Here is a 25,284-nt window from a genome sequence, read left to right as displayed (position 1 = left end):
CATCATTGTGTGTGTGTGTTTGTGTTTGGGAATGCAGAGGATCACGTCTTTGCTGGTTTGCTGTGCTGGAGCCGTGGGCTCTGTCAAGCCGTCTATCACTGTCTGTGGCTCTGATGAGACATTTGTGTGTGTTTGTGTTTATTAGTTAGACAGACTAACAGATGAGGCTCCTGATGTCAGCTGCTCCTGTTCAAAGTGCTCATGTTTAATTACTGTGTTTGCTGTTATAAAATCTGTGTGTGTGTGTGTGTGTGTGTGTGTGTGTGTCTGTGCTCAGCGGGTTGGTTTGCATGCAAATAGAGGAGTCTAGATTCAGTCTGACACTGTACTAGTGTAATAGTCTGTTCTGATTTGATCTGTAGTCTGCTTTAAGCGGTCTAGTCTGGTCTACTTTGATCTGTTCTATTCTATTCCATTTTTCCCTCAAGTTTATTATTTTCTATTCTGTTCGACTCTGCTGTACTCCTGTTTATTTTCCACAGATGTCCGTCTGTTCCATTATGTTTTTACAGCAGTTTTACTGCATTTAAGTCATTGGAATAGAATGGAATAGAATAGAACAGATTAGAAAGTAAATATTTATTTTCTATTCTGTTCTACTCTATTGTACTCTGATCCTATCCATCTTGTTATTTTCTGTTTTGCTGTTTTGCTGCACTGAAATGTTTTCTAAACTGTTAATTTTATTTTCTTTCCCTTATTTCATATTGTTCTATTGTGGTCCATTGTACCAATCTGTTCTCACCATCTATTCTAGACTGTAGTTTTGTACTGTACTGCAGTTCTTCTATTGTATTCTTTTCTATTTTATTCCCTTCTTCTATTTTCTCCATCTAGTCTAGATTGGCATTTTCTGTTCTACTGCTTTGTTCTGCATTCCATTCTATTCCATTCCGTTCTGTTCTATTCAGCTCTGGTTTATTTTATTCCCTTCTACTATTTTCTCCATCTAGGCTAGAAACTGGTGTGACTTATATTCTATTCTTTTAATATTCGATTAAACTTCACTGTACTCATCTGTTCTCACTGTCTATTCTAGACTGTTGTTTTCTACTGTACTGCAGTCATTCTATTATATTCTATTCCGTTCTGTTCTGTTCAGCTCTCGTTTATTTTATTCACTTCTACTACTATTTTCTCCATTTAGGCTATAGACTGGTGTACTGCTCTGAAGATCTGCATTCTATTGTATTATTAAACTCCACTGTACTCATCTATTCTTACCATCGATTCTAGACTGTTATTTTGTACTGCTATTCTATTCTATTCTATTCAGCTCCGGTTTATTTTAATCCCTTCTACTACTATTTTCTTCTAGTCTAGATTGGCATTTTCTGTTCTACTGCTTTGTTCTGCATTCTATTCTATTCTATTATTTTCAGTTTTCAGCTCTGGTTCATTTTATTCCCTTCTACTACCATTATCCCCATCTAGTCTAGATTGGTATCATATTCTACTGGTTTGAAGTTCTGTATTCTATTCTATTCTATTCTATTCTACTCTCTTCAGCTCTGGTTTATTTTATTCCCTTCTACTACGATTTTCTCCTAGTCTAGATTGGCATTTTATGTTCTACTGCTTTGATGTTCTGCATTCTCTATTCTATTCTATTCTACTCAATTCAGCTCTGGTTTATTTTAATCCCTTCTACTACTATTTTCTTCTAGTCTAGATTGGCATTTTCTGTTCTACTGCTTTGTTCTGCATTCTATTCTATTCTATTCTATTCTATTCTATTATTTTCAGTTTTCAGCTCTGGTTCATTTTATTCCCTTCTACTACTATTTTCTCCTAGTCTAGATTGGCATTTTATGTTCTACTGCTTTGATGTTCTCTATTCTATTCTATTCTATTCTATTCTATTCTATTCTATTCTTTTATGGTGTATTTTATTCCCTTATACTACCAATACCCCCATCTAGTCTAGATTGGTATTATATTCTACTGGTTTGAAGTTCTGTATTCTATTCTATTCTATTCTATTCAGCTCTGGTTTATTTTATTCCATTCTACTACTATTTTCTCCTTCTCGTCTAGATGGGCATTTTCTGTTCTACTGTTTTAAAGTTCTGTATTCTATTTAAATCTATTCTATTCAGCTCTGTTTTTTTATTCCCTTCTACTACTGTTTTCTCCTTCTCGTCTAGATTGGCATTTTCTATTCTACTGCTTTAAAGTTCTGCTTTCCGTTCTGTTCTTTTCAGCTCTGGTTAATTTTATTCCCTTCTACTACTATTTTCTCCTTCTCGTCTAGAGAGCGATGTGATCTGCATTCTATTCTATTCTATTCTTTTAATGTTATTTTCTGCTCCCCTGTACCCATCTATTCTCACCATCAATTCAAGACTGTTATTTTCTACTATACCGTGGTCCTATTCTATTCTGTTCTATTTTATTCTATCACTGTACTCCTCTATTTTCACAATATATTTCAGACAGTAATTTTTTACTGCACTGCAATCCCTCTATTCTATTGAGCTCTGTTTTATTTTATTCCCTTTTACTAATATTTTCTCTATCTAGGCTAGACTGGTATAGGCTAGACTTGTACTGCTCTGAAGATCTTTCTTTTCTATTCTCTAGTCAGTGTCTGGGCTGTGGTCGATGTCATTTGTCAACAGGCCATCAGCTGTAGTTTTAGGCATAGAGCTCCTTTAACAGACTCCTGCTGTATGACGCTCATTGAATGTGCGCCGTTCTCTTGGGCTTGAGCTCTTCAGGAACTGAAGCTCAGCTCAGTGTTCAGTAGGGCAGTAGGCAATAGCGTGCATGCGGCTTTTTTCAATATGTATCTGTTGTTATTTGCCTCCCGCTCCACTAACTGTGCCATAACGTGTCGGCTAATGCATTTACCCTTGTGAATAACCTCGTTCATACTCAGGAGGGTTCAAACACGCCATGTTGCTGAGAAACACATGTGGGCTTACATTCACACGCACTGTAACCTACTGTACAGTCTGAGACGTGAAGGTCTTGAAAAGCAGCTTTGCTCTTGAGGGATTCTCACTCTGAGGCCAAGATTTTGCTGAAATATCAACAACCTGTTACTAGTGCTCAGCGTTAGAGGTTTCACATCACCAAGTCTTGAAGTTGAGTGTGTAAGTGCAGCTTTATGATTTCACAAGTGAATATTCACAATATACAATGCCAGGTCCATTAGAGAGCAAACTAGTGAAGAGTTGTTCAGATGAGAACCATTTGAAATAAGACTCTTCTTTCAAGCTTTTACTCAATGATTTGTTTTCTTCTCTCAGGTAAATGTTGAGGACAACAGCGACATGTTACCTAAATCCAGACGAGCTCTCACCATTCAAGAGATCGCAGCGCTGGCGAGATCTTCACTTCACGGTAATAAACCCTACTGCTTGCATGTTGATGTATTATTTACAAGAATACTTGCAATTAAAAATGTTTGTCAAGATATAATTAATTAGCACAGCCTTTGAAACACAACATTTAAATTAACAGATTATTGGTGTGTATTTCAGTCTTTCTACTTCAAAATTCGATTTAATCCAGTGTGTTTCTTTGATAAATTGTTTCTACATCAAATTTGGATGCAGACCTCATGGGATACTGATTCATGTTAATGAATAGCCAGATATCTATTTAGTTTATTTTAAGCTGCTTGTAGGTGATGCACCTTTTTATAACTTTGTCAATAGTTACAATGCATTGATTTTATGCAGATTAATGTTGATGTTAACCGAAACTCCAATAATTGTTTAGGTTATTTTAGGCTGCTGTTTTTTTTTTTATTACCTTGTCAATATTTAGGACAGCCATTGAATGCTGATTTAATGTTAACCAGTAGTCAAATATCTATTTAGTTTATTTTAAGCTGATGTTGTAGGTAATGCACCTATTTATAAACCTATCAGTAGTTAAAATTCAGTAATGCAATGCTGATCGTTAATGTTAATCAATAGACAAATATCTATTTAGTTATTTTAGCCTGCCTTTGTAAGTGGTGCACATTTTTAGATAATTTTCTATAATATTAAATTAAGTTACAAAAACTTAATTTTTCGTTTTTATAGCATTGTCAGTACTTAAAATGCATTCATTTTATGTTAATGTTAAGCAAAATTTAAATACCTGTTAAGTTTAATGTAGGTTCCTGTTGTAGGTGATGCACCTTCTTTAAAACCTTCTCAATAGTAAACGCAGTAATTTAAAACTGATTAATGGTAGTGTAATAAAAGTTACAACAATAATGGCAAATAACAATAGATTTGAACATGAAGCGTCTCCATTGAGATGCTGTATTGTTCTTAGGTCATTTGGTCTGCACAAAGATCACAAAACCTGACACACACACACACACACACACACATTGAATAAAAGAGATCGCAGCTCACTAAATCTTCACGGTAAACACACACACGCTTTCATTGCATGTGATGAGTCCTTTGTGTCATACTGATTGACAGCATGACAGTGACCTGGATTATTCCTCATGTATTATGCAGCATTCGGGTCACTGACCCTTGCATCTGTCTGTGTGTGTTCAGGTATCTCGCAGGTGGTCAAAGATCATGTGACGAAGCCCACGGCGATGGCGCAGGGTCGCGTAGCTCACCTGATCGAGTGGAAGGGCTGGTGTAAACCCACCGACACGCCCAGCGCCCTTGAGTCACACCTCACGTCATACTCGCATCTGTCCGAGGGCGAGCAGGAGGCGCGATTTGCTGCAGGTCAGAGACTGCTGGAGATCCGATCCTTATTTAATCAGTTCCAAAAAATTGTTGGTAACACTTTATAATAACTATCCGTTATAACTAGTTAATAGATCATTAATAAACTGTTAGTTAATGGGTTATAAATGACTTGTTAAATAACAGTTAATAGTTTGTTAATTATTTATAACTATCTATTATAACTAGTTAATAGACCATTAATAAACTGTTCGTTAATGAGTAATAAATGACTTGTTAAATAACAGTTAATAGTTTGTTAATTATTTATAACTGTGCCTTATAGATAGCCAATAGATAACTTACAAGCTGTTAGTTAACAAGTTATAAATGACTTGTTAACTGTATTTTAATGATTTATAACTATACCTAATAAATTAGTAATAGATCATGAACAAGCTGTTTGTAAATTACTTACTAAAGACTTGTTAAGTATCAGTTAATAGTTTATATATGTTATTGGGACGTTATTCTAAAGTTGTAACTATTCTTCATTTATTAACTGTTAGTAAATGAGGAATAGTTGCAACTTTAGAATAACGTCCCACTAACATACATAAGCTAATAACGAACACTTAACTAATACATTAACTCACACTTTATAGATCAGTTGTTCATAGTTTAACCACCTACTAATAAAAGTGAAACATGGTAGAACAGCAAATGGATCGCCGCTGGTTCACTCAGTATAGAGGGTCCAAGGTGTGATAAAACGTCTTCATATCAATAATGCCAATGGCTAGATTTTTATTTATTTTGTTTTCATGTTTAGCACAAAAAGTGCCCAAACCTCAGAAAAGCCTATGGGTGGAACAAGGTTGAGGTACAAAAATTGTGTATTTTAAATATCACATCAAATTTCTGTAGCTTGAACTTGTTCCATCCATTTGCTGTTCTACAAAGTACAAAGTCACTGGTATTAGTAGATGGTTAACTATGAACAACTGATCTGTAAAGTGTGAGTTAATGTATTAGTTAAGTGTTAGTTATTAGCTTATGTATGTTAGTGGGACGTTATTCTAAAGTTGCAACTATTCCTCATTTACTAACAGTTAATAAATGAAGAATAGTTGCAACTTTAGAATAACGTCCCAATAACATATATAAACTATTAAATGATACTTAACAAGTCTTTAGTAAGTAATTTACTAACAGCTTGTTCATGATCTATTACTAATTTATTAGGTATAGTTATAAATCATTAAAATACAGTTAACAAGTCATTTATAACTTGTTAACTAACAGCTTGTAAGCTATCTATTGGCTATCTATAAGGCACAGTTATAAATAATTAACAAACTATTAACTGTTATTTAACAAGTCATTTATTACTCATTAACTAACAGTTTATTAATGGTCTATTAACTAGTTATAACGGATAGTTATTATAAAGTGTTACCAAATTGTTGGCACGTTACCATATCAAAGCATGGTATACAGTATTAAAATACTGAGATTAGAAGTTATTTTTTTCATTACAAAAAGAACTTGCAATAAAACAATACACAAAATGTATCTAATTTTAAGGCAAGACACTACAGGTGAATATGGGAAAGTATCTGTTTTATCTATAATACCATATCACCATAGTTTCCCATTTGACTAATTACTTTAAGAATAGCCAGCTTTGTTTTTTTTTATATTTAAATACACAAATGAGGCATTATCTTAAATATAATTTAAATACGCACTAATTTGCATACATTTACAGATAATAAATCAGAACATTGGATAAAGCCATGTTTAGAATTTGGTGCATGTAAGTGCTGCTGGAATGTAAGAGGAGAAACTCGTTTTGAGAAAACGTTATCTAGTAGTCAACATTTGAAGTGTATCAAAACCTTTCATCAAAGTTGTCCTAAAACCAAAACAATACCTGTTCTTGTCTTAGGACAACTATGATTCACTTTTTTGATCCACTTCAAATGTTGACTACTGTATATGGTAATTTGAAATCAAGAAGCGCAAATAAATAAAGTGAAAAAAAAAAACATGCTAGTAATATATAAACAAAACCATCAAAAAAAGATGAATTGTGTTTAAAATCTATAGGTACAAAGAGATAAAGTGCAAAAATAAAACATGCAAATGATATATTTATACTGTAAACAAACCCTTCAGTAAAATCCTTTAGAATATAGAGCGGAAAAAAAACAACTAAGTTTTGGTGTATGCAATTGCTGCTGAAGTGGAGAAGCAAATTCATTTTATGAAAGTCTTTAAAATTATATACTGCAAATGAGATCTTCAAATGCGAATAGATAAAGTGCCAAAATAAAATCATGCAAGTGATATATGAATGAGCCCTTCAGTAAAAACCTTTAGAATATAGAGAGAAATAATATCCTAAGTTTTGGTTTATGTACATTCTGCTGAAGTAGAGAAAAAACTGCCTTTAAAGTTATATATTGTAATTAATATAGACAAATGCAATTAAATAAAGTGGGAAAAAAATAAAACCATGCAAGTGATATGAACAAACCCTTCAGTAAAAACCTTCAGAATATAAATGGGAATAAAATTCTAAGTTTTGGTGTATATAAGTGCTGTTGAAGTGGAGAAAAAACTTTTAAAGATATGGATTGTGTTTAAAATGTACAGGCGCAAATGGATAAAGTGCAAAAATAAAACCATGTGAATGATATATGAACAAACCATTCAGTAAAGACTTTCAGAATTTAGAGAGGAACAAAACTGTAAGTTTTGGTGTATATAAGTGCTGCTGAAGTGGAGAAACAAACTTGTTTTGAGAAAACTGCATTTGAAGTTATGTATTGTAATTGAAATCTACAAACGCAAATGGATAAAGTGCAAAAATAAAACCATGCAAATGATATATGAACAAACCCTTCAGTAAAAACCTTTAGAATATAGAGAGAAATAATATTCTAAGTTTTGGTTTATGTACATTCTGCTGAAGTAGAGAAAAAACTGCCTTAAAGTTATATATTGTAATTAATATCTACAAATGCAATTAAATAAAGTGGGAAAAAAATAAAAACATGCAAGTGATATGAACAAACCCTTCAGTAAAAACCTTCAGAATATAAATAGGAATAAAGCTGCTAAGTTTGGTGTATGTAAGTGCTGCTGAAGTGGAGAAACCAATTCATTTTGAGAAAATGACCTTTAAAGTTATATATTGTAATGGAAATCCACAAATAGAAACAGATGCAAAAATAAAACCATGCAAATGATTTATGAACAAACCCTTCCGTAAAAATGTTCAGCATATAGAGAGGAATAAAATTCTAAGCTTTGGTTTATGTACGTTCTGGAGAAGTGGAGAAAAAAACTTGTTTTGAGAAAACTGCATTTGAAGTTATGTATTGTAATTGAAATCTACAAACGCAAATGGATAAAGTGCAAAAATAAAACCATGCAAATGATTTATGAACAAACCCTTCAGTAAAAACTTTCAGAATATAGAGAGGAATAAAATTCTAAGTTTAGTTGTATGTAAGTGCTGCTGAAGTGGAGAAAAAACTTTTAAAGATATGGATTGTGTTTAAAATGTACAGGCGCAAATGGATAAATTGTGTTCAAAATGTACAATACAGGCACAAATATAGATAAAGTGCAAAAATAAAACCATGTGAATGATATATGAACAAACCATTCAGTAAAGACTTTCAGAATTTAGAGAGGAACAAAACTGTAAGTTTTGGTGTATATAAGTGCTGCTGAAGTGGAGAAACAAACTTGTTTTGAGAAAACTGCATTTGAAGTTATGTATTGTAATTGAAATCTACAAACGCAAATGGATAAAGTGCAAAAATAAAACCATGCAAATGATTTATGAACAAACCCTTCAGTAAAAACTTTCAGAATATAGAGAGGAATAAAATTCTAAGTTTAGTTGTATATAAGTGCTGCTGAAGTGGAGAAAAAACTTTTAAAGATATGGATTGTGTTTAAAATGTACAGGCGCAAATGGATAAAGTGTAAAAATAAAACCATGCAAATGATATATGAACAAACCCTTCAGTAAAAACTTTCTGAATATAGAAAGGAATAAAATTCTAAGTTTTGGTGTATATAAGTGCTGCTGAAGTATAGAAAAAACTTTTAAAGCTAAGGATTGTAATTGAAATATACAGGCGCAAATAGATAAACTGCAAATTAAAAACACTTAAATGTGTGTTTGTTTTCTTTCATAAAAACCATGTTATAAAAAGCCAAGCAGCCCAAAATCTAAAAATTGACCACAGCATGAGTTTGAACCATAGTGTCTTGCTTTAAAAATGTTCAAAATAAACATGTTTTAAACATCTTAAACTGCAAAAACACAACTATAGACGATAATAAAGAATAAGAGAATTTTCAGATATCTAAGATGATAAATAATATTGTTTCACTGACCTCACCAACAAACCACACACCCCAGTTTGACTGCCGGAAAAATAACTCTTGAGAGCTAGCTCCTTTAATAAAGCATTCAGACTTATGATCAAGCTCAAGAGTTATCGGTTTATGTTTGCTTAATGATTCCACTTCCTTAACAATTCTTTAAACGACTCCCATCCATACCTCTGACCTTTTCTTAAGGTGAGTACAAGGTGAGACAGGAGCCTGTCTGTCCTCTGAAGGTTACTTTCTGTTGCCCTTAGTGTGACGAAGCGTTTTTCCAGGAACGACATGACAATTTATGGGCTGAACCCGAGAGGAATTCATTCACAGCTCTCTCAATCTCTCTCTCTCTTTCTCTCTGTCAATGTCACAGGATTGTCCTTTTCATACCTGTGACTAAGAATTAATGCTATTTTGTTTGTGTGAGAGGATTGTTCACTTACAGCTGAGGTTTGTGAATGTCCTTGTGAGTGTACTATTGTATGTGTGTGTCTATTTACTGTTCGTCCTGCAGAAACACACTCGGTGACTCTGTGGATAAAATCGAACTCTAGGAAATTTGCCAAAACTCTTTGTGTGTGAGTTTGCTGACCAAGCCTTCAGCGAAGGGTAAAGGATGAATGGAAGGATGAATCCATGAATTAATGCAAGCAAAGATGCTGAGAGCACAAGAGAGAAGGAAAGACTCAAACTATATTCAGAACATTTTGATCTGTTTGAGTATTTTGCATTTTGCAACAAAAATAGTTTATTCCTTATTTATTAATCGCTCCTTTACATGCCGGTTTAATGCTGGTCAATTAGGTCTTTTTGGTTGCAGATGGTTGAGCTGGATTTTTATTACTCTATTTTTATTTTATCTAAATTTTATTTGGCAACTATTGAGATTAATTGTGACACTGGATCACAAAACCAGTCTTAAGTAGCATGGGTATATTTGTAGCAATAGTCAAAAATACATTATATGGGTCAAAATGATCGATTTTTCTTTTATGCCAAAAATCATTAGGATATTATGTAAAGATAATGTTCCATGAAGATACTTTGTATTGTGAAATATATCTACCATAAATATCAAAACTTAATTTTTGATTAGTAATATGCATGGTTAAGACCTTAATTTGGACAACTATAAAGGCAATTTTCTCAGTAAAGGGTAAAAAAAATCTCAATTTAAAAAGATTAAATAAAGTGCAAAAATAAAACAATGCAAGTGATTTATGAACAAACCCTTCAGTAAAAACTTTCAGAATATAGAAAGGAATAAAATTCTAAGTTTTGGTTTATGTATGTTCTGCTGAAGTAGAGAAAAAACTTTTTAAAGATAAGGATTGTGTTCAAAATGTACAGACGCAAACCGATAAAGTGCAAAAATAATACCATGTGAATGATTTATGAACAAACCCTTCTGTAAAAATGTTCAGAATATAGAAAGGAATAAAATTCTAAGTTTTGGTTTATGTATGTTCTGCTGAAGTGGAGAAAAAAACTTTTAAAGATATGGATTGTGTTCAAAATGTACAGACGCAAACCGATAAAGTGCAAAAATAATGCCATGCGAATGATTTATGAACAAACCCTTCTGTAAAAACGTTCAGAATATAGAAAGGAATAAAATTCTAAGTTTTGGTTTATGTATGTTCTGCTGAAGTGGAGAAAAAAACTTTTAAAGATATGGATTGTGTTCAAAATGTACAGGCGCAAACCGATAAAGTGCAAAAATAATACCATGCGAATGATTTATGAACAAACCCTTCTGTAAAAACGTTCAGAATATAGAAAGGAATAAAATTCTAAGTTTTGGTTTATGTATGTTCTGCTGAAGTGGAGAAAAAAACTTTTAAAGATATGGATTGTGTTCAAAATGTACAGACGCAAACCGATAAAGTGCAAAAATAATGCCATGCGAATGATTTATGAACAAACCCTTCTGTAAAAACGTTCAGAATATAGAAAGGAATAAAATTCTAAGTTTTGGTTTATGTATGTTCTGCTGAAGTGGAGAAAAAAACTTTTAAAGATATGGATTGCGTTCAAAATGTACAGGCGCAAACCGATAAAGTGCAAAAATAATACCATGCGAATGATTTATGAACAAACCCTTCTGTAAAAGTAAAGAAAAAACCTTTAAATATAAGGATTTTAATTGAAATATACAGGCGCAAGTAGATAAAGTGCAAAAAAAATTACCCTTATGACTCGTTTTGTTCTCCAGGGTAACAATTATTTTTGATTTATTTATTTTGTTTTTTTTTATTATCATATAATTTTATTTTGTTTTGCACCAATTGAGATTAATTATTTGGTTTTGTTTTATTATATTTTATTGGTTTATTTATTTTTTTTTATTTCACACGTTAATAATTTTAATTTATTTATTACATTGAATTTTATTATCATTTTATTTAGTTTTGCACATATTGAGATTAATTATTTGGTTTTATTTTATTATATTTTATTACTTTTTATTTCACACCTAATGATATTATTTTTTAATTTTTTTATTTTATTATTCTATTTTGTTTTGCACACATTACGGTTTAACAGTAATTATTTTAGTTTTTTGTAATTGAGATTTTGCTTTATTTAATCGTAATTTAAGTATTGTTTCTTTTTTTTTTGCACTTACTGAGTATTTAATTATTTTGTTTAGTTTTATTGTCTATTTAATTTAGCACCTAACAATTTTTTTGTTTTCTGCTTTTTTGTATTTTTTTTTAATTTTCATTTATTTTGCACTTATTTTATTTTGCACTTGATTATTATTATTATTATTATTATTATTATTATTATTATTTTGCACCTATTTTTGTTCTTTATATCTCAGCGTGAACTTTAATTTTATTGTACATATTTTGCAATTTCTCACTGTACGCAGATATGCTGCAAGTGCATCTGTGGTAAATAAAAAAAAAATCATTTGTGTCCTGTCAAATCTGATTTAAATTAATGTGTGTAACGTTATTAATTGTGTGTGTTTTTATTAGGAGTGGCAGAGCAGTTTGCCATCGCAGAGGCAAAGCTTCGCGCCTGGTCTTCAGTGGATGGTGACGAGTCTAATGATGATTCTTATGATGAAGATTTTCTACCTGCAAATGAGCCGGTTACACAGAGCACAGGTACACACACACAAACACTTGATATACTTAACTATTCAAACTCCAACTGTCAAAATTCAAATTTAAACTCCCAGAATCTAAATCAAGCTTCCCTTCTATGAACTATTTCTAATCCATTCAAACTTCCATTCTATCTAATATTTCTAATCTATTTAACTATCTAGCCTAGTCTAGCAACTACAATCATGCTAGTAACTTGCTAATCATGCTAGCAACATGCTAGTAGCTTGTTAATCATGTTAAAAACATGCTAGTAACTTGTCAGTCATGCTAATAACATGTAAATAACGTGCTAATCATGTTAGACACAAGTTAGCAACTTGGTATTCATGCTGGAAACATCTTAGTGATTTGTTTATAATACTAGCACCTTGTTAACCATGCTAGAAACAATGCTAGCAACTTGCCAGTCAGGCTAGAAACATGCTAGAAACACATTAGCAACTTGCTAATCATGCTAGAAACACATTAGCAACTTGTTAATAATGTTAAAAACATGCTAGCAACTTGCTAATCATGTTAGTAACTTGTCAGTCATGCTAATGACAGGTAAATGGCGTGCTAATCAGGTTAGAAACATGTTAGCAACTTGTTAATCATGCTAGAAACATGCTTGTAACTCGTTAATCATATTAGAAACATGCTAATAACATGCTAGTAACTTGTTAATATCTTAAAAACATGCTAATAACTTGCTAATCATGCTAGAAACATGCTATCAACTTACTAATTATGAAAGAAACACGTTAGCAACTTGTTAAAGTTAGAAACATGGTAGTAACTTGTCAGTCATGCTAATGACAGGTAAATAAAGTGCTAATCATGCTAGAAAAACGTTAGCAGCTTGCTAATGACATTATTAATGCAAGTAACATGTTAATTACGTAAGAAACATGCTAGAAACATGTTAGCAACTTGTTAATCATGCTAGAAATATGCTTGCAACTTGCTAGTCATATTAGAAACATGCTAATAACATGCTAGTAACTTGCTAATATGTTAAAAACATGCTAAAAAATTGCTAATCATGCTAGAAACACGTTAGCAACTTGCTAATGACATTATTAATGCAAGTAACATGTTAATTACGTAAGAAACATGCTAGAAACATGTTAGCAATTTGTTAATCATGCTAGACACATGCTTGCAACTTGCTAATCATATTAGAAACATGCTAATAACATGCTAGTAACTTGCTAATATGTTAAAACATGCTAAAAATTGCTAATCATGCTAGAAACACGTTAGCAACTTGCTAATGACATTATTAATGCAAGTAACATGTTAATTACGTAAGAAACATGCTAGAAACATGTTAGCAACTTGTTAATCATGCTAGAAATATGCTTGCAACTTGCTAGTCATATTAGAAACATGCTAATAACATGCTAGTAACTTGCTAATATGTTAAAAACATGCTAAAAAATTGCTAATCATGCTAGAAACACGTTAGCAACTTGCTAATGACATTATTAATGCAAGTAACATGTTAATTACGTAAGAAACATGCTAGAAACATGTTAGCAATTTGTTAATCATGCTAGACACATGCTTGCAACTTGCTAATCATATTAGAAACATGCTAATAACATGCTAGTAACTTGCTAATATGTTAAAACATGCTAATAATTGCTAATCATGCTAGAAACACGTTAGCAACTTGCTAATGACATTATTAATGCAAGTAACATGTTAATTACGTAAGAAACATGCTAGAAACACGTTAGCAACTTGTTAATGTTAAAAACATGCTAGCAACTTGCTAATCACGTTAGTAACTTGTCAGTCATGCTAATGACAGGTAAATAGCGTGCTAATCATGCTAGAAACACGTTAGCAACTTGCTAATGACAATATTAATGCAAGTAACATGTTAATTACGTAAGAAACATGCTAGCAACTTGCTAATCATGCTAGAAACTTGTTAATGACATGCTATCTACATCATGCTAGCAACATCTATATAACATCTATCTATATAAAGTCCAAAACTTTAAGGTTTTACAGCTGCTTTGTCCTGACGAACTTTATCTAGTTATAATTGTAATACTAGAAACTATAATATAAATTACTTGTAATAGTATAATAATTATATATTATATGTAAAAGATTTGTTTACTATTATTGGTCTTATTTTTCATTCATTTGCTTGTTTATATTAGTTGGGCTTTAAATGCAATTTTGTGTAATTTGTAAAAATATAAATACAGCATCAATATATCAGGGAAAAAATAATTATGAATTTTGAATACAAGTAATTTATTATTAGTATTTTTTAGGGCTGTCAAAATTAAAACGTTAATAGCGCGTTAACGCAAATTAATTTTAACGGCACTAATTTTATTAATGCGCGATTAACGCAGCGCGCATTTTCTGTTTGACCCACTACCTAGCAGTTAAAGAAATGGATGCACAATGCTGCCAACCTAGCGAAACGTGTCTAGCAACAATACATAAACACATAATTGGACAAACCTAATATAGTTTCTGAGGCTCTTCGGATTTGCCAAATGAGTGTGAGGTCTCCCAATGTGCGCGCACCTCCCTCTCTTTATATCTGCGTCTGCTCTGTTCAGCGAGCGGCAGTGGAGCAGCGCTTTCAGTTAAACCAGATATTATGTTGCTTCCAGTGCTTGAATATGGCACTTCTGGCATATTTAATGAATGCAAGCGGAGTCGGTCTACTTTAGGATTGTTGCTGTGGGGTTGATGCATAAAGCCACATACGAGTATGCAAGCGAAAACGGCGTATTAAATGCACGTCAAACACATGCTTAATTGCATATCATATGCACGCCAAAGTTAATTTCAGCTTATTAATAGCACGCCAAATAGAAACAGAAAATCGTGCTAGTGCGCATTTTCATGAGACCAGGCTCTCGAATCAGTACATTATAATGAAAACAACACCTTAAAAAAATAAAAGCAGGTTTTTCGATCACATAACTTTAAACGGGTGAACTCCTAAAAAGTCAAAGGATCGTGAAGGCATTCAAACAGGAAGTTAAAAACAACGATAATAATGCAGGGAATAGTGGCTTATGTCCAGATGCTGATAAATGATTCTTTTCAGTTTTCAGTGATTGAATCATGATCATAATTCAGTTATTATTTCATATCACTTTGGTTGTCTGATAACAGAAATACTAAATTATAACAATGGAAACAGTTTTGTTGAGAACTTGGCTGCATCAAATGACAGTATGTGCGCACCTAGAGGCAAACAAATGTAATAATAAATGCACATATTGCATGTTCAGAAGAAGTGAGCTGCCCTGTCCTGCAAATAATGTAAACAGGCTTGTGGAAGTAAATTGCTCAGTGCAAAGAAAGAGCAGTAATGGGAACCTGGTGTTTCTATGTTCTTTTTTCTCCATGTGTCGAATAGACATGAACAAGTTATTTGAAAAACATCTATGACATTTGAAACATGTTAGTCTTCATCTTCTATGTCGAGTATGGTTTCACTAATAATTAACACATATTTGCTTAAAGCATCCATATTTGTCCAAGCCAATGTTGATTAGAGTGTTAAAAACTTTGAAAAGTATTAATTTAAGGTACATTTAGAACAGATAAAAATGTGCGATTAATCGCGAGTTAACTCAAGACAACCATGCGATTAATCGCGATTAAAAAAAAATTAATCGATTGACAGCCCTAATATTTTTATGTGAAAACAAGACCTTACACGTCACTCTTCTCAAAGCATTATTGTCTACACACAGATGTAATTGCAGCATATCAGTATGTTTCTTTTATCCATCCTTTTATCTATTTTCTTTTTTTATTCTTTTTTTTCTCCCCATCAAACTAAACGCAGAAACGCAGCACAGACATTATTGTCCTAGTGCCCTACTTTCATTCAGAAAACATCTCTCTCTCGTTTTGCTCTCCGGCGCTATTTGATATCCTAGCATTCATTTCTCTTGCAAGTTTAATGTGTTCTGCTGCGGCAGACCGTAGAGACAGAGAGTGAAGCTGAACCTCATCCAGCTCGTCTCTTTGTACAGATACAGTTTGCAGGTTTACAGCGTGTTCTAACTAGACGCATTACGACACGCTTCCAGCGGCAATTAGCTGTTGAAGGCCAAACGTTGCTGCGGCGCGACAATCTCAGACAATCAGGACATATTTGATCTTTAATATATAACCACCATTATGGAAAAAGGAAACTCTCAGCCAAATGATGGTGAATGGGGAAAACACTGAAGTGACTGATATGTCACTTTCCATTAAAATAGCGTAATGCAATGTAAATAGTTTATGCCAGTTATATTTATGTACACTATATACATAAAAATATAAATATATAATAATTTTAGATACTTTTTAATGTGTTTTCTTGGTGTTTATTTTACTTTTTATATATTTATTAAATTTTTGGATCATTTATTCATGTCTTAGTTGTATTATTACTATTTATGATAGATAGATAGATAGATAGATAGATAGATAGATAGATAGATAGATAGATTAAAAATTGCATAAATATATTTGTGTGTATGTATATGTGAAATATATAAATTTGCATATGATTAGGGATGTAACGGTATTGTAAATACCGTCGTACCGCAGTAGCACATTTTTTCGATACTACCGTGGTCGTATGACTCGATAAAACGAAAGGTCTTCTGAGAAAAGTTTGCTCAGGCGAATGGAGCGAGCGGGAGGTAGCGGGAACTACAATTCCCATTAGCCCAGGCGTGGCCATAATCCTTTGCGGTCTGTTCCCCGCCCCCCTTGAACGTCAAGTTCATTTTATTTTCGATATAGCGCCAGATCACAATAGAAGTCATTTCAGGTTATCTTTCCTATAGAACAGGTCTATACATTGTTCTTTTATTAAACAAACTAAATTGCCTTATGTTATTTATCTTATTTACACGAAGGCATGTCATTTCTGTCTCTACATGATGGCGCGTTTACAATGTCTCTTCCGCGAAAACACGCAGGACTCCATTCATAAAAACGGAATTTACTATAACGCGGAATGCCACGGAATTTGTTGATTTTTCTTCATTCAAATCGCGATATGGACTAGTGTCTGTGAAAACTGAAATGCAAAAAGACTGCTTTAATATGAATCCTGCATGTTCCGTTTGCCTCTGTCTGTATGAATGGTGGAGACGCGTTTTTTTCTCTTTACTACACTCATACTGAAGCACGCGTGATGCTCCCGCTAATTTTTGGCATTTGCATCTCACATGAACAGATAAACTCAATCGCCAAAGCTGCTGCTAGTGTCACTTTTACCGTTTCATCTAAGAAAACTATCCGCATATCATGGACACACAGAAACTTCACGGCAACCTGTCAAAATAAAAGTACGGTTTAACATGAAACAGAAGAATATTAGTCTTGTATTACTTTTGTACAGTATAATGCAGGTGTTTATATATTCCTATTTAAATAATTTACATAAAACAATATATATAATAAAAAATAAATATTACAAGAAGATTAACCACTTAATTGTAGAAAAATACTACAATTATTATTTAAACGTTTTAAACTGAATATAATTTTTCTTTCATGGATGGATTTTAACAGTAAACCTGTTTGTTTGCCAAAAATTAAAAGGGTTTACTTTTCATTTGATTAAAAATAAATAAATGTTTATGCTTTCATTTGATTATCAGAAAAATTAAAACACATAAGAATTAAAAAAAAAAAAGATAGTAGAGCCCTATTGTTCAAAATGTTAAAATAGACAGTTTTGGACTTATTTTTCCACTGAAATGAATGTTTTCGTTATTACACAAAGTAGGCTAAAGTACTGCGAAAAAAAGTAACGTGGTTACATGGTTTAATATTTTTTTGTTATTAAAATTGAAAAATTGAAGTTCCTGTTTCAAAGTTTACAGATAGATGGCTAATTTTTATGCCATTGATATGTTCAGTGTTCATGTAAACTGTTTAATAAACACTTCTGGCACTTTTTTTCGAGTCTCTTCATTAGTTTTGTTTTTCCTGTAAATGATTCAATAAATACCGTACCGTGCCATTCATATCGAGGTATTACCGTACCGTGAAATTTTGATACCGTTACATCCCTACATATGATACATTATATATGTTAATTATAATATAATATATAAATTATTACAATAATTTATTAATTATAATTATATAATAATTACTTTACATGTATGTAAATGCATAAAATGTGCATATATAATTAATTTGCATATGATTAATTATGTTATAATAATAATTTGCAAATTATGTTATATAATTTAATATATTAATTATAATATATTAATTGTAATTATTAATTTACGTTTATGTGTATATATGTAAATACATATGTGCATTCATAATTAATATGATTGCATATGATTAATTATATAATTATTAATTATAATATTATATAACTATTACACATACACATATTGTTAATTTATATATGTATAATTATATGAATAAATGAGTGAATGAATGAACAAATAAGAGTAAAAACTAAGAAAATACTATTTTAAAAACACATATTTGTGTTATTAATTTGTATACATATTATTATTATTATTATTATTATTAATAAAATTTAATTAATATATTTTAAGAGGAAATATATTTGAAAAATTGCATATATATATATATATATGCATATATATATATATATGCATATATATATATGCATATGCGTATTAATTATGGTTACTGTATAATTATTAATTTATATATATATATATATATACACACACACCTAAATTATATATTTTTTTATATCATAATAATAAATGAATGAATAAGTGACTTAATGAACAAATAAGAATATAAAACCAAGAAAATATTGCATAAATGTGTTATTAATACATAAATAAATATATTATAAATACATAAATTAATACATAAATAAATATATTGTTTTTTTACATATATATTTTAAAGCATGTTTTGCAGATATTTCTTTCCTACTATATTCACATATACTTTATTTATATACATTTTATTTATTTCTTGCTGCATTTATATATTCACAGATTGCACTTATTAAATTTTGAGCCTAACTAAACATTTTCCAAAGACGTTAAAACAAGAAAAAAGCAATTTCCCAGCTAAGTCAGAAAAAATACCCTTAAAATAGATTACCAGCCTTGTTATATTTCTCAGCACTAGTGGAAATGTTATAAATATATATACTGTGATTCTAACCCACCTATGCTTTCCTCTCAGATCTGTCCTCCTACCCTCACTACCTGCGGGATCTCTTGCACACCCAGGTGTGTCAGGCTCACCTGCGGGGGCGTGGCCTGTGCGAGGCCGAGAGCGGCGTGGGTGCTGATCTCTCTCCTCCTGTGGGCTCGCCGGGGTCACCGTCAGACACGCTCTGCTCCAGCATGTGCAGTTTGGACGAGAGACACCCCTTGCTGCGGGACCTCGGGCGCCACGGGGACACGCCCACCGCCGACCTCACCGCCAAGATCCTCGGCGCCCTTCAGGGAGGGGAGGAGCTACTGTTAGCCCGCCTACACCGGGCGGGCCATAGACGAGGCCACTCCCCTTGCAGCTTGGAAACGTTTTCCGAGACTTTCGAAGATGACGACATGCCTTGTAAGGACTGCGGAGGTGGAGGCGGAGTCTGTCTCCCGCCAGAATATTCGACGCGCAGGAAGGTGTCAGACGTGGCTTCCTCCGGCGTCGTCTCGCTCGACGAGGAAGACGTAGACGTAGAGGAAGACGAGCGAGAGGAACAGTGAACGGAACAGTGCATGTTTTCTTTCGGACTCCGCCCACTACTTTGCATTTGGGCTCCGCCCACTCGTTTGCATTTTGGACTCCGCCCACTCGTTTGCATTTTGGGCGCCAGTTGCGTCCTAATTCTGTATTTTTTTCGAAAACACTAACTGGTTCTCAGGCTCACGAATAAAAAAAAATGCATCTTGACGAACTTAACGGAGGAACGCAAGACTGACGTCGACCTCATTATCATGCATGTGTCGCAAGTGCCGAACTGAACGTGAAGTCCTTAAGTGTTCGGGTCCGGATGTTGTTTAGCACGGTTTGTGGATTTGGCTGTTGTGTAATCCCGCTCCTCATGTGACGTCTGGCCCCATTGCATTCTGGGTCTTGATCACATGACGCCTGTTCCCTGGTCCCCGGTTGGCATGGCTTGCTGATTACGGCGAAAACTGACGTTTCAAAACATAGAATGCGTAAGAATACCGACGATCAATCAAGTTATGCTGTTTTTCTATTATTGTTCTGATTATTAATTGAATGGAATGTTTGCTTTTCAGCCGTTAAAGCATTATCGTCATCTGACGAACGCGATGAATGTTTAGGAGTCGTGAACCGTAAATGTGGGTCAGTCTGAAGGACTTTGGGAGAGTTGCTCTATTTTTGTACTGTGTGGTTTTTGCGGTGCATTTGGACTAAGTAACGCTGTGGTTTGTTCACAAGATGCTTGTTTATTGCTTTCTCTCTCTCTCTTTCTGTCTCTGAATTATCACTGTGTGATATTGTCTACATCAGGAAAAAATAAGACTAATGTGAAAACCAAACGATGGCCCTTTTTCGTTCTTTGTCTCGGTGTGATTGTGTTCCTGTTGCTCGTCCGGCTTTTGTTCTCGCGTTCGGTAAATGTCAAGCACTTTCTGTTTTGCTATAAGGGCCACTTTTGTTCTCCGATGTTCCAGTGTTACCATGGAGATCGGTGATTCGCCGGCAAATTATGGGTTGTAGTCAATCAGACAGTTTTGACAATCTAATTAGTGCACACACACACACACACACACACACACACACACACACACACACACACACACACTTAAATGAGTGATATAAAGGATATTTCAACCAAAAATGGAAATTATGTTCCCTTTACTCAATTTTCTCTCTTTTATACAATTAAAAACCTGACTTTTCTTATGTGGAACACAAAAGGAGATGTTTAGCTGAATGTTCATGCTGCTTTTTTTCATTATGAGTGGCAAACTCCAAAAAAAAAAAAACATGAAGATAATTCATAATATATTAAACGAATCTAAGTTATTAACTGAAACACCAACCAGTGTTGTTTTAGGATCATTTATACACTATTGTAGTCATTAAGAGTTTAAATTAGGCTTTTATATACATATATTCTTTCTTTCTTTCTCTGTTATTGTTAACACTAAAACTAAAAAAATAATTCTTGTTAACTGAAATATAGCTGAAATAAAAAAAAAATGGTAACACTTTACAATAAGGTTCATTAGTTAACATTAGTTAACCACATTAGTTAACATGAACTAATAATGAACTGCACTTATACAGCATTTATTAATCTTTGTTAATGTTAATTTCAACATTTACTAATACGTTATTAAAATCTTGTTAACATTAGTTAATGCAGTGTGAACTAACATGAACAAACAATGAACAACTGTATTTCCGTTAACTAACATTAATGAAGATTAGTAAATACAGTAACAAATGTATTGGTCATGGTTAGTTCATGTTAGTTAATACATTAACTAATGTTTAACTAATGAACCTTATTGTAAAGTGTTACCAAAAAAATTAATGTTATGTATAGAACTTTTAAAAAAATCATAATACACACACACACACACACACACAATTATTGCATGGAATAAAGCTAAAATAATTTATTTCTGTTTTTCATTTAAGTATTGAAATTACTAAAACTTCACACATACACTAAAGTAAAAAAAAATACAGCTAACTATAGCTAAATACATTACTACAGCTAAATAAAAATATTTAAAAAATGAAATGCCAAAAGCACAACAATTTTCCATTTTATTCTTCATTGCATTACAGCAAAAAGCGTTCTATTTTTTTAAACTATTTTAAAATATGGACAAGAAATTTATTTGCTAACATTTATTTTCTGCCAATATATTTTTGCATTTAAAAAAAAAATATTTAACAAATAAAAATATAATTTTCAAAACACTTTCAAAATTTTATATTTTACCCTTTGTGTTTAAATCCAATATATATATATATATATATATATATATATATATATATATATATATATATATATATTATTTTTAATTGGAATAAAGCTAAAATTAAAAAAATACATTTTACAATTTTATGTAAAGAACTTAAAAGTTTTTAAGAAATTATTTCTGTTTTTCCAATTAAGTTGAAGTACTGAAATTACTAAAACTCAAACTGAACTAAATAATAATAATAATAATAATAATCACAAAATAAATTATAGCTAAATAAGTTATGAATTACAGCCAAAGAGAAATATAAAAAAATTCCAAAGCACAATGAAATGACCAAAGCAAACTGAAATTATTAAAATAAAGCTATTTAAATTAAAAACTGTAAAATACTCTGCAGTGTTTCTTCTTTTTTTTCTGCTGAAGAAATGTATACAGGTTTGAAGCAACAACAACAGATTTTTAATTTTTATCTGTGGTCACTCAGATCTGTTTTGGTTGCTGTGAATAATGTCCAAATGCCAGATTGCACTCTAAACCTCATTACATCACTTCCCCCCTTCAGCCAGCCACTTCCTGTCTCATCCAGTGTTTCCATAGCAACAGCAGTCCTACAGAGACACAGCTGCTTGTTTGCAGATGAGATTATTACCAGCTAAAGATGTCATACATTTGTCTTACGAATTAGTCTTGATTTCACAGCTTTTTTGATGAACTGAATTATTAAACACAAATGCAAAACACAGATGAACATAAGAAGAAAAAATGTTGTTCACTGTAAATTAAAAACATCAATTCACAAAAATATATTTTAAAATATTTTTAAAAATATTGCAATATTTTAGAAAATTCAGTTCAATTCAAAAAATCTTTTTTCTTTTTTTTTTTTTCCCTTGGATTAAAATATATGAATATCTAAATATCTAAATATTTATTTTTAAATGCTTTTTAAAAATATTCAAAATTTAAAAAAAATACAGTTGAGGTCAAAAGTTTACATGTTAATTATTTTATCAAAATAAGAGGGATCATACAAAATGGCATGTTATTGTTTATTTAGTACTGACCTGAATAAGATATATCTCATAAAATACATTACATATAGTCCACATGAGATTGTAACTAATAGTTCAAAGTCTAAAGTTATTATTAAACACAAATGCAAAAACACACAACACTAAAACAATGAAGTAAACTCATTTAACAACATAAGATGAACATAAGAAGGAAAAATTGTCAATAAAAAAAAATGTGAACTTCACTGTAAATTAAAAAAGTCGATTCATAAAAATATATTTCAAAATGTTAAAATATTTTAGAAAATTAAAATCTCAACATCCAACAAATCAAGTTTTTCTTAATTTTTCTTTTATTTTCTTGAATTAAAATATATGATTAGCTAAATATATAACTATTTATTTTTAAATGCTTTTTAAAAATATTCACATTTTTTAAAAAATACAGTCAAAAGTTTACATCCTCTGCAGAATGCTAACTATTTTAGCAAAATAAGAGGGATACAAAATGCTTATTATTTATTTAATACTGACCTGAAGAAGATATTTCACATAAAAGACATTATTTATAGTCCACAAGAGAAAATTATAGTTGAATTTATTAAAAGGACCCCATTTACTTGATTCGTAATGTTTTTTGTTTGTTTGTTTGTTTAGTGATAGTTGTTCATGAGTCCCTTGTTTGTCCTGAACAGTTAAACTGCCTGCTGTTCTTCAGAAAAATCTTTTAGGTCCCATAAATTCTTTGGTTTTCCAGCATTTTTGTGTATTTGAACCTTTTCCAACAATGACTGTATGATTTTGAGATCCATCTTTTCACACTGAGGACAACTGAGGGACTCATATGCAGCTATTACAGAAGATTCAAACACTCACTGATGCTCCAGAAGGAAAAACCATGCATTAAGAGCCGGAGGGTGAAAACTTTTGAAGAGAATGGAGATGTGTGCATTTTTCTTATTTTTTGCCATAATCATAATTTTTTTTAATTTAGTACTGCCCTTCGGAAGCTACAGAAAATACTTACATGTTCCCCAGAAGACAAAATAGGTTCAATTTACCCTCATCTACAAATTCCAAAAGTTTTCACCCCCGGCTCTTAATGCATGTTTTTCCTTCTGGAGCATCAGTGAGTGTTTGAACCTTCTGTAATAGTTGCATATGAGTCCCTCAGTTGTCCTCAGTGTGAAAAGAAGCATCTCTAAATCATACAGTCATTGTTGGAAAGGGTTCAAATACACAAACTGCCTGCTGTTCTTCAGAAAAATCTGTTTCTGTTGGTTTTCCAGCATTTTTAAGTGTTCAGGACAAACAAGGGACTCATGAACAACTATCACTAAACAAAAAACACAGCTGTGGATCATTTAGGTAACAGCACAGTGTTATGAATCAACAGAATGTACTAAATAAACAATAACATGCATTTTGTCTGATCCCTCTTATTTTTGGTAAAATAATTAACATTTTTGCAGATTCTGAAGAGGGGTGTAAACTTTTGACGTCAACTGTATATTTAAAAATTCAAATATTTGAAAATGCATATTTTGTGTTCTAAATGTTGTCACATTGTCATGCGGTTGCTATGGTATTCTCTGTTGTTAGATCGCTATAGCAGCAACACACCTTATCAACCGCATGCGATATTCCAAATGATTGTGTGACTGTGGTGAGTTTTCTGCGGTTTAGTTTCTGGTTGATGATCAATAGCGTCTCTCAGTGTCTCTGCAGGAGTCGCTTATGTAACGCACTGATGCTCCATTTGCCAACAGCCTCTTACAGTCTGATTATGATTCATCGCTTGGACTCCATTTCAAACACAACAAGTGTCGTACCGATTTTACATTTCATCCTCAATTGCATTACAGCAACAAATAAATCTATTTTTAAAAATAAAAAATAAGGCTAAGATAGATTTTCTATCAATACAGTTTTAAAAAATATTTTTTGAAAATATAATTTTATAATTATATTTTTCCCTCCAAATTTAAGTTTGGGATCAATAAGAATTTACTGTATTTTAAATAAATGCATTCTAATGCTCATTAAGGCTGTGTTTATTTGATCAAAAATACAGAAAAAATGTAATATTGTGAAATATTACGATGTAAAATAACATTCTTCTATTTTAATAGTCTGAATTTCAGCATCATTATTCCAGTCTTCAGTGTCACATTATCCTTCAGAAATCATT

The 25,284-nt window shown here is 32.0% G+C and overlaps 1 protein-coding gene across 1 annotated transcript in view; it reads left to right on the top strand.

The window, feature by feature from the left end:
• fam131ab (family with sequence similarity 131 member Ab) overlaps positions 1 to 20,673 on the top strand; it is a 32,373-nt gene extending 11,700 nt beyond the window's left edge. Inside the window, exons 2-5 of the mRNA XM_073817575.1 lie at positions 3,255 to 3,348; positions 4,515 to 4,697; positions 12,035 to 12,166; positions 19,346 to 20,673. Coding sequence (XP_073673676.1) covers positions 3,279 to 3,348; positions 4,515 to 4,697; positions 12,035 to 12,166; positions 19,346 to 19,869 — 909 coding nt within the window. The 5' untranslated portion in view covers positions 3,255 to 3,278 and the 3' untranslated portion in view covers positions 19,870 to 20,673. The remainder of the gene's footprint in view (positions 1 to 3,254; positions 3,349 to 4,514; positions 4,698 to 12,034; positions 12,167 to 19,345) is intronic.
• Positions 20,674 to 25,284: the final 4,611 nt, after the last annotated feature.

Source organism: Garra rufa, chromosome 14, assembly GCF_049309525.1.
Source record: "Garra rufa chromosome 14, GarRuf1.0, whole genome shotgun sequence".
Lineage (NCBI taxonomy): Eukaryota > Metazoa > Chordata > Actinopteri > Cypriniformes > Cyprinidae > Garra > Garra rufa.
The sequence above is the reverse complement of the archived record's forward strand: the minus strand, read 5'-3'. Positions and strand labels throughout refer to the sequence as shown.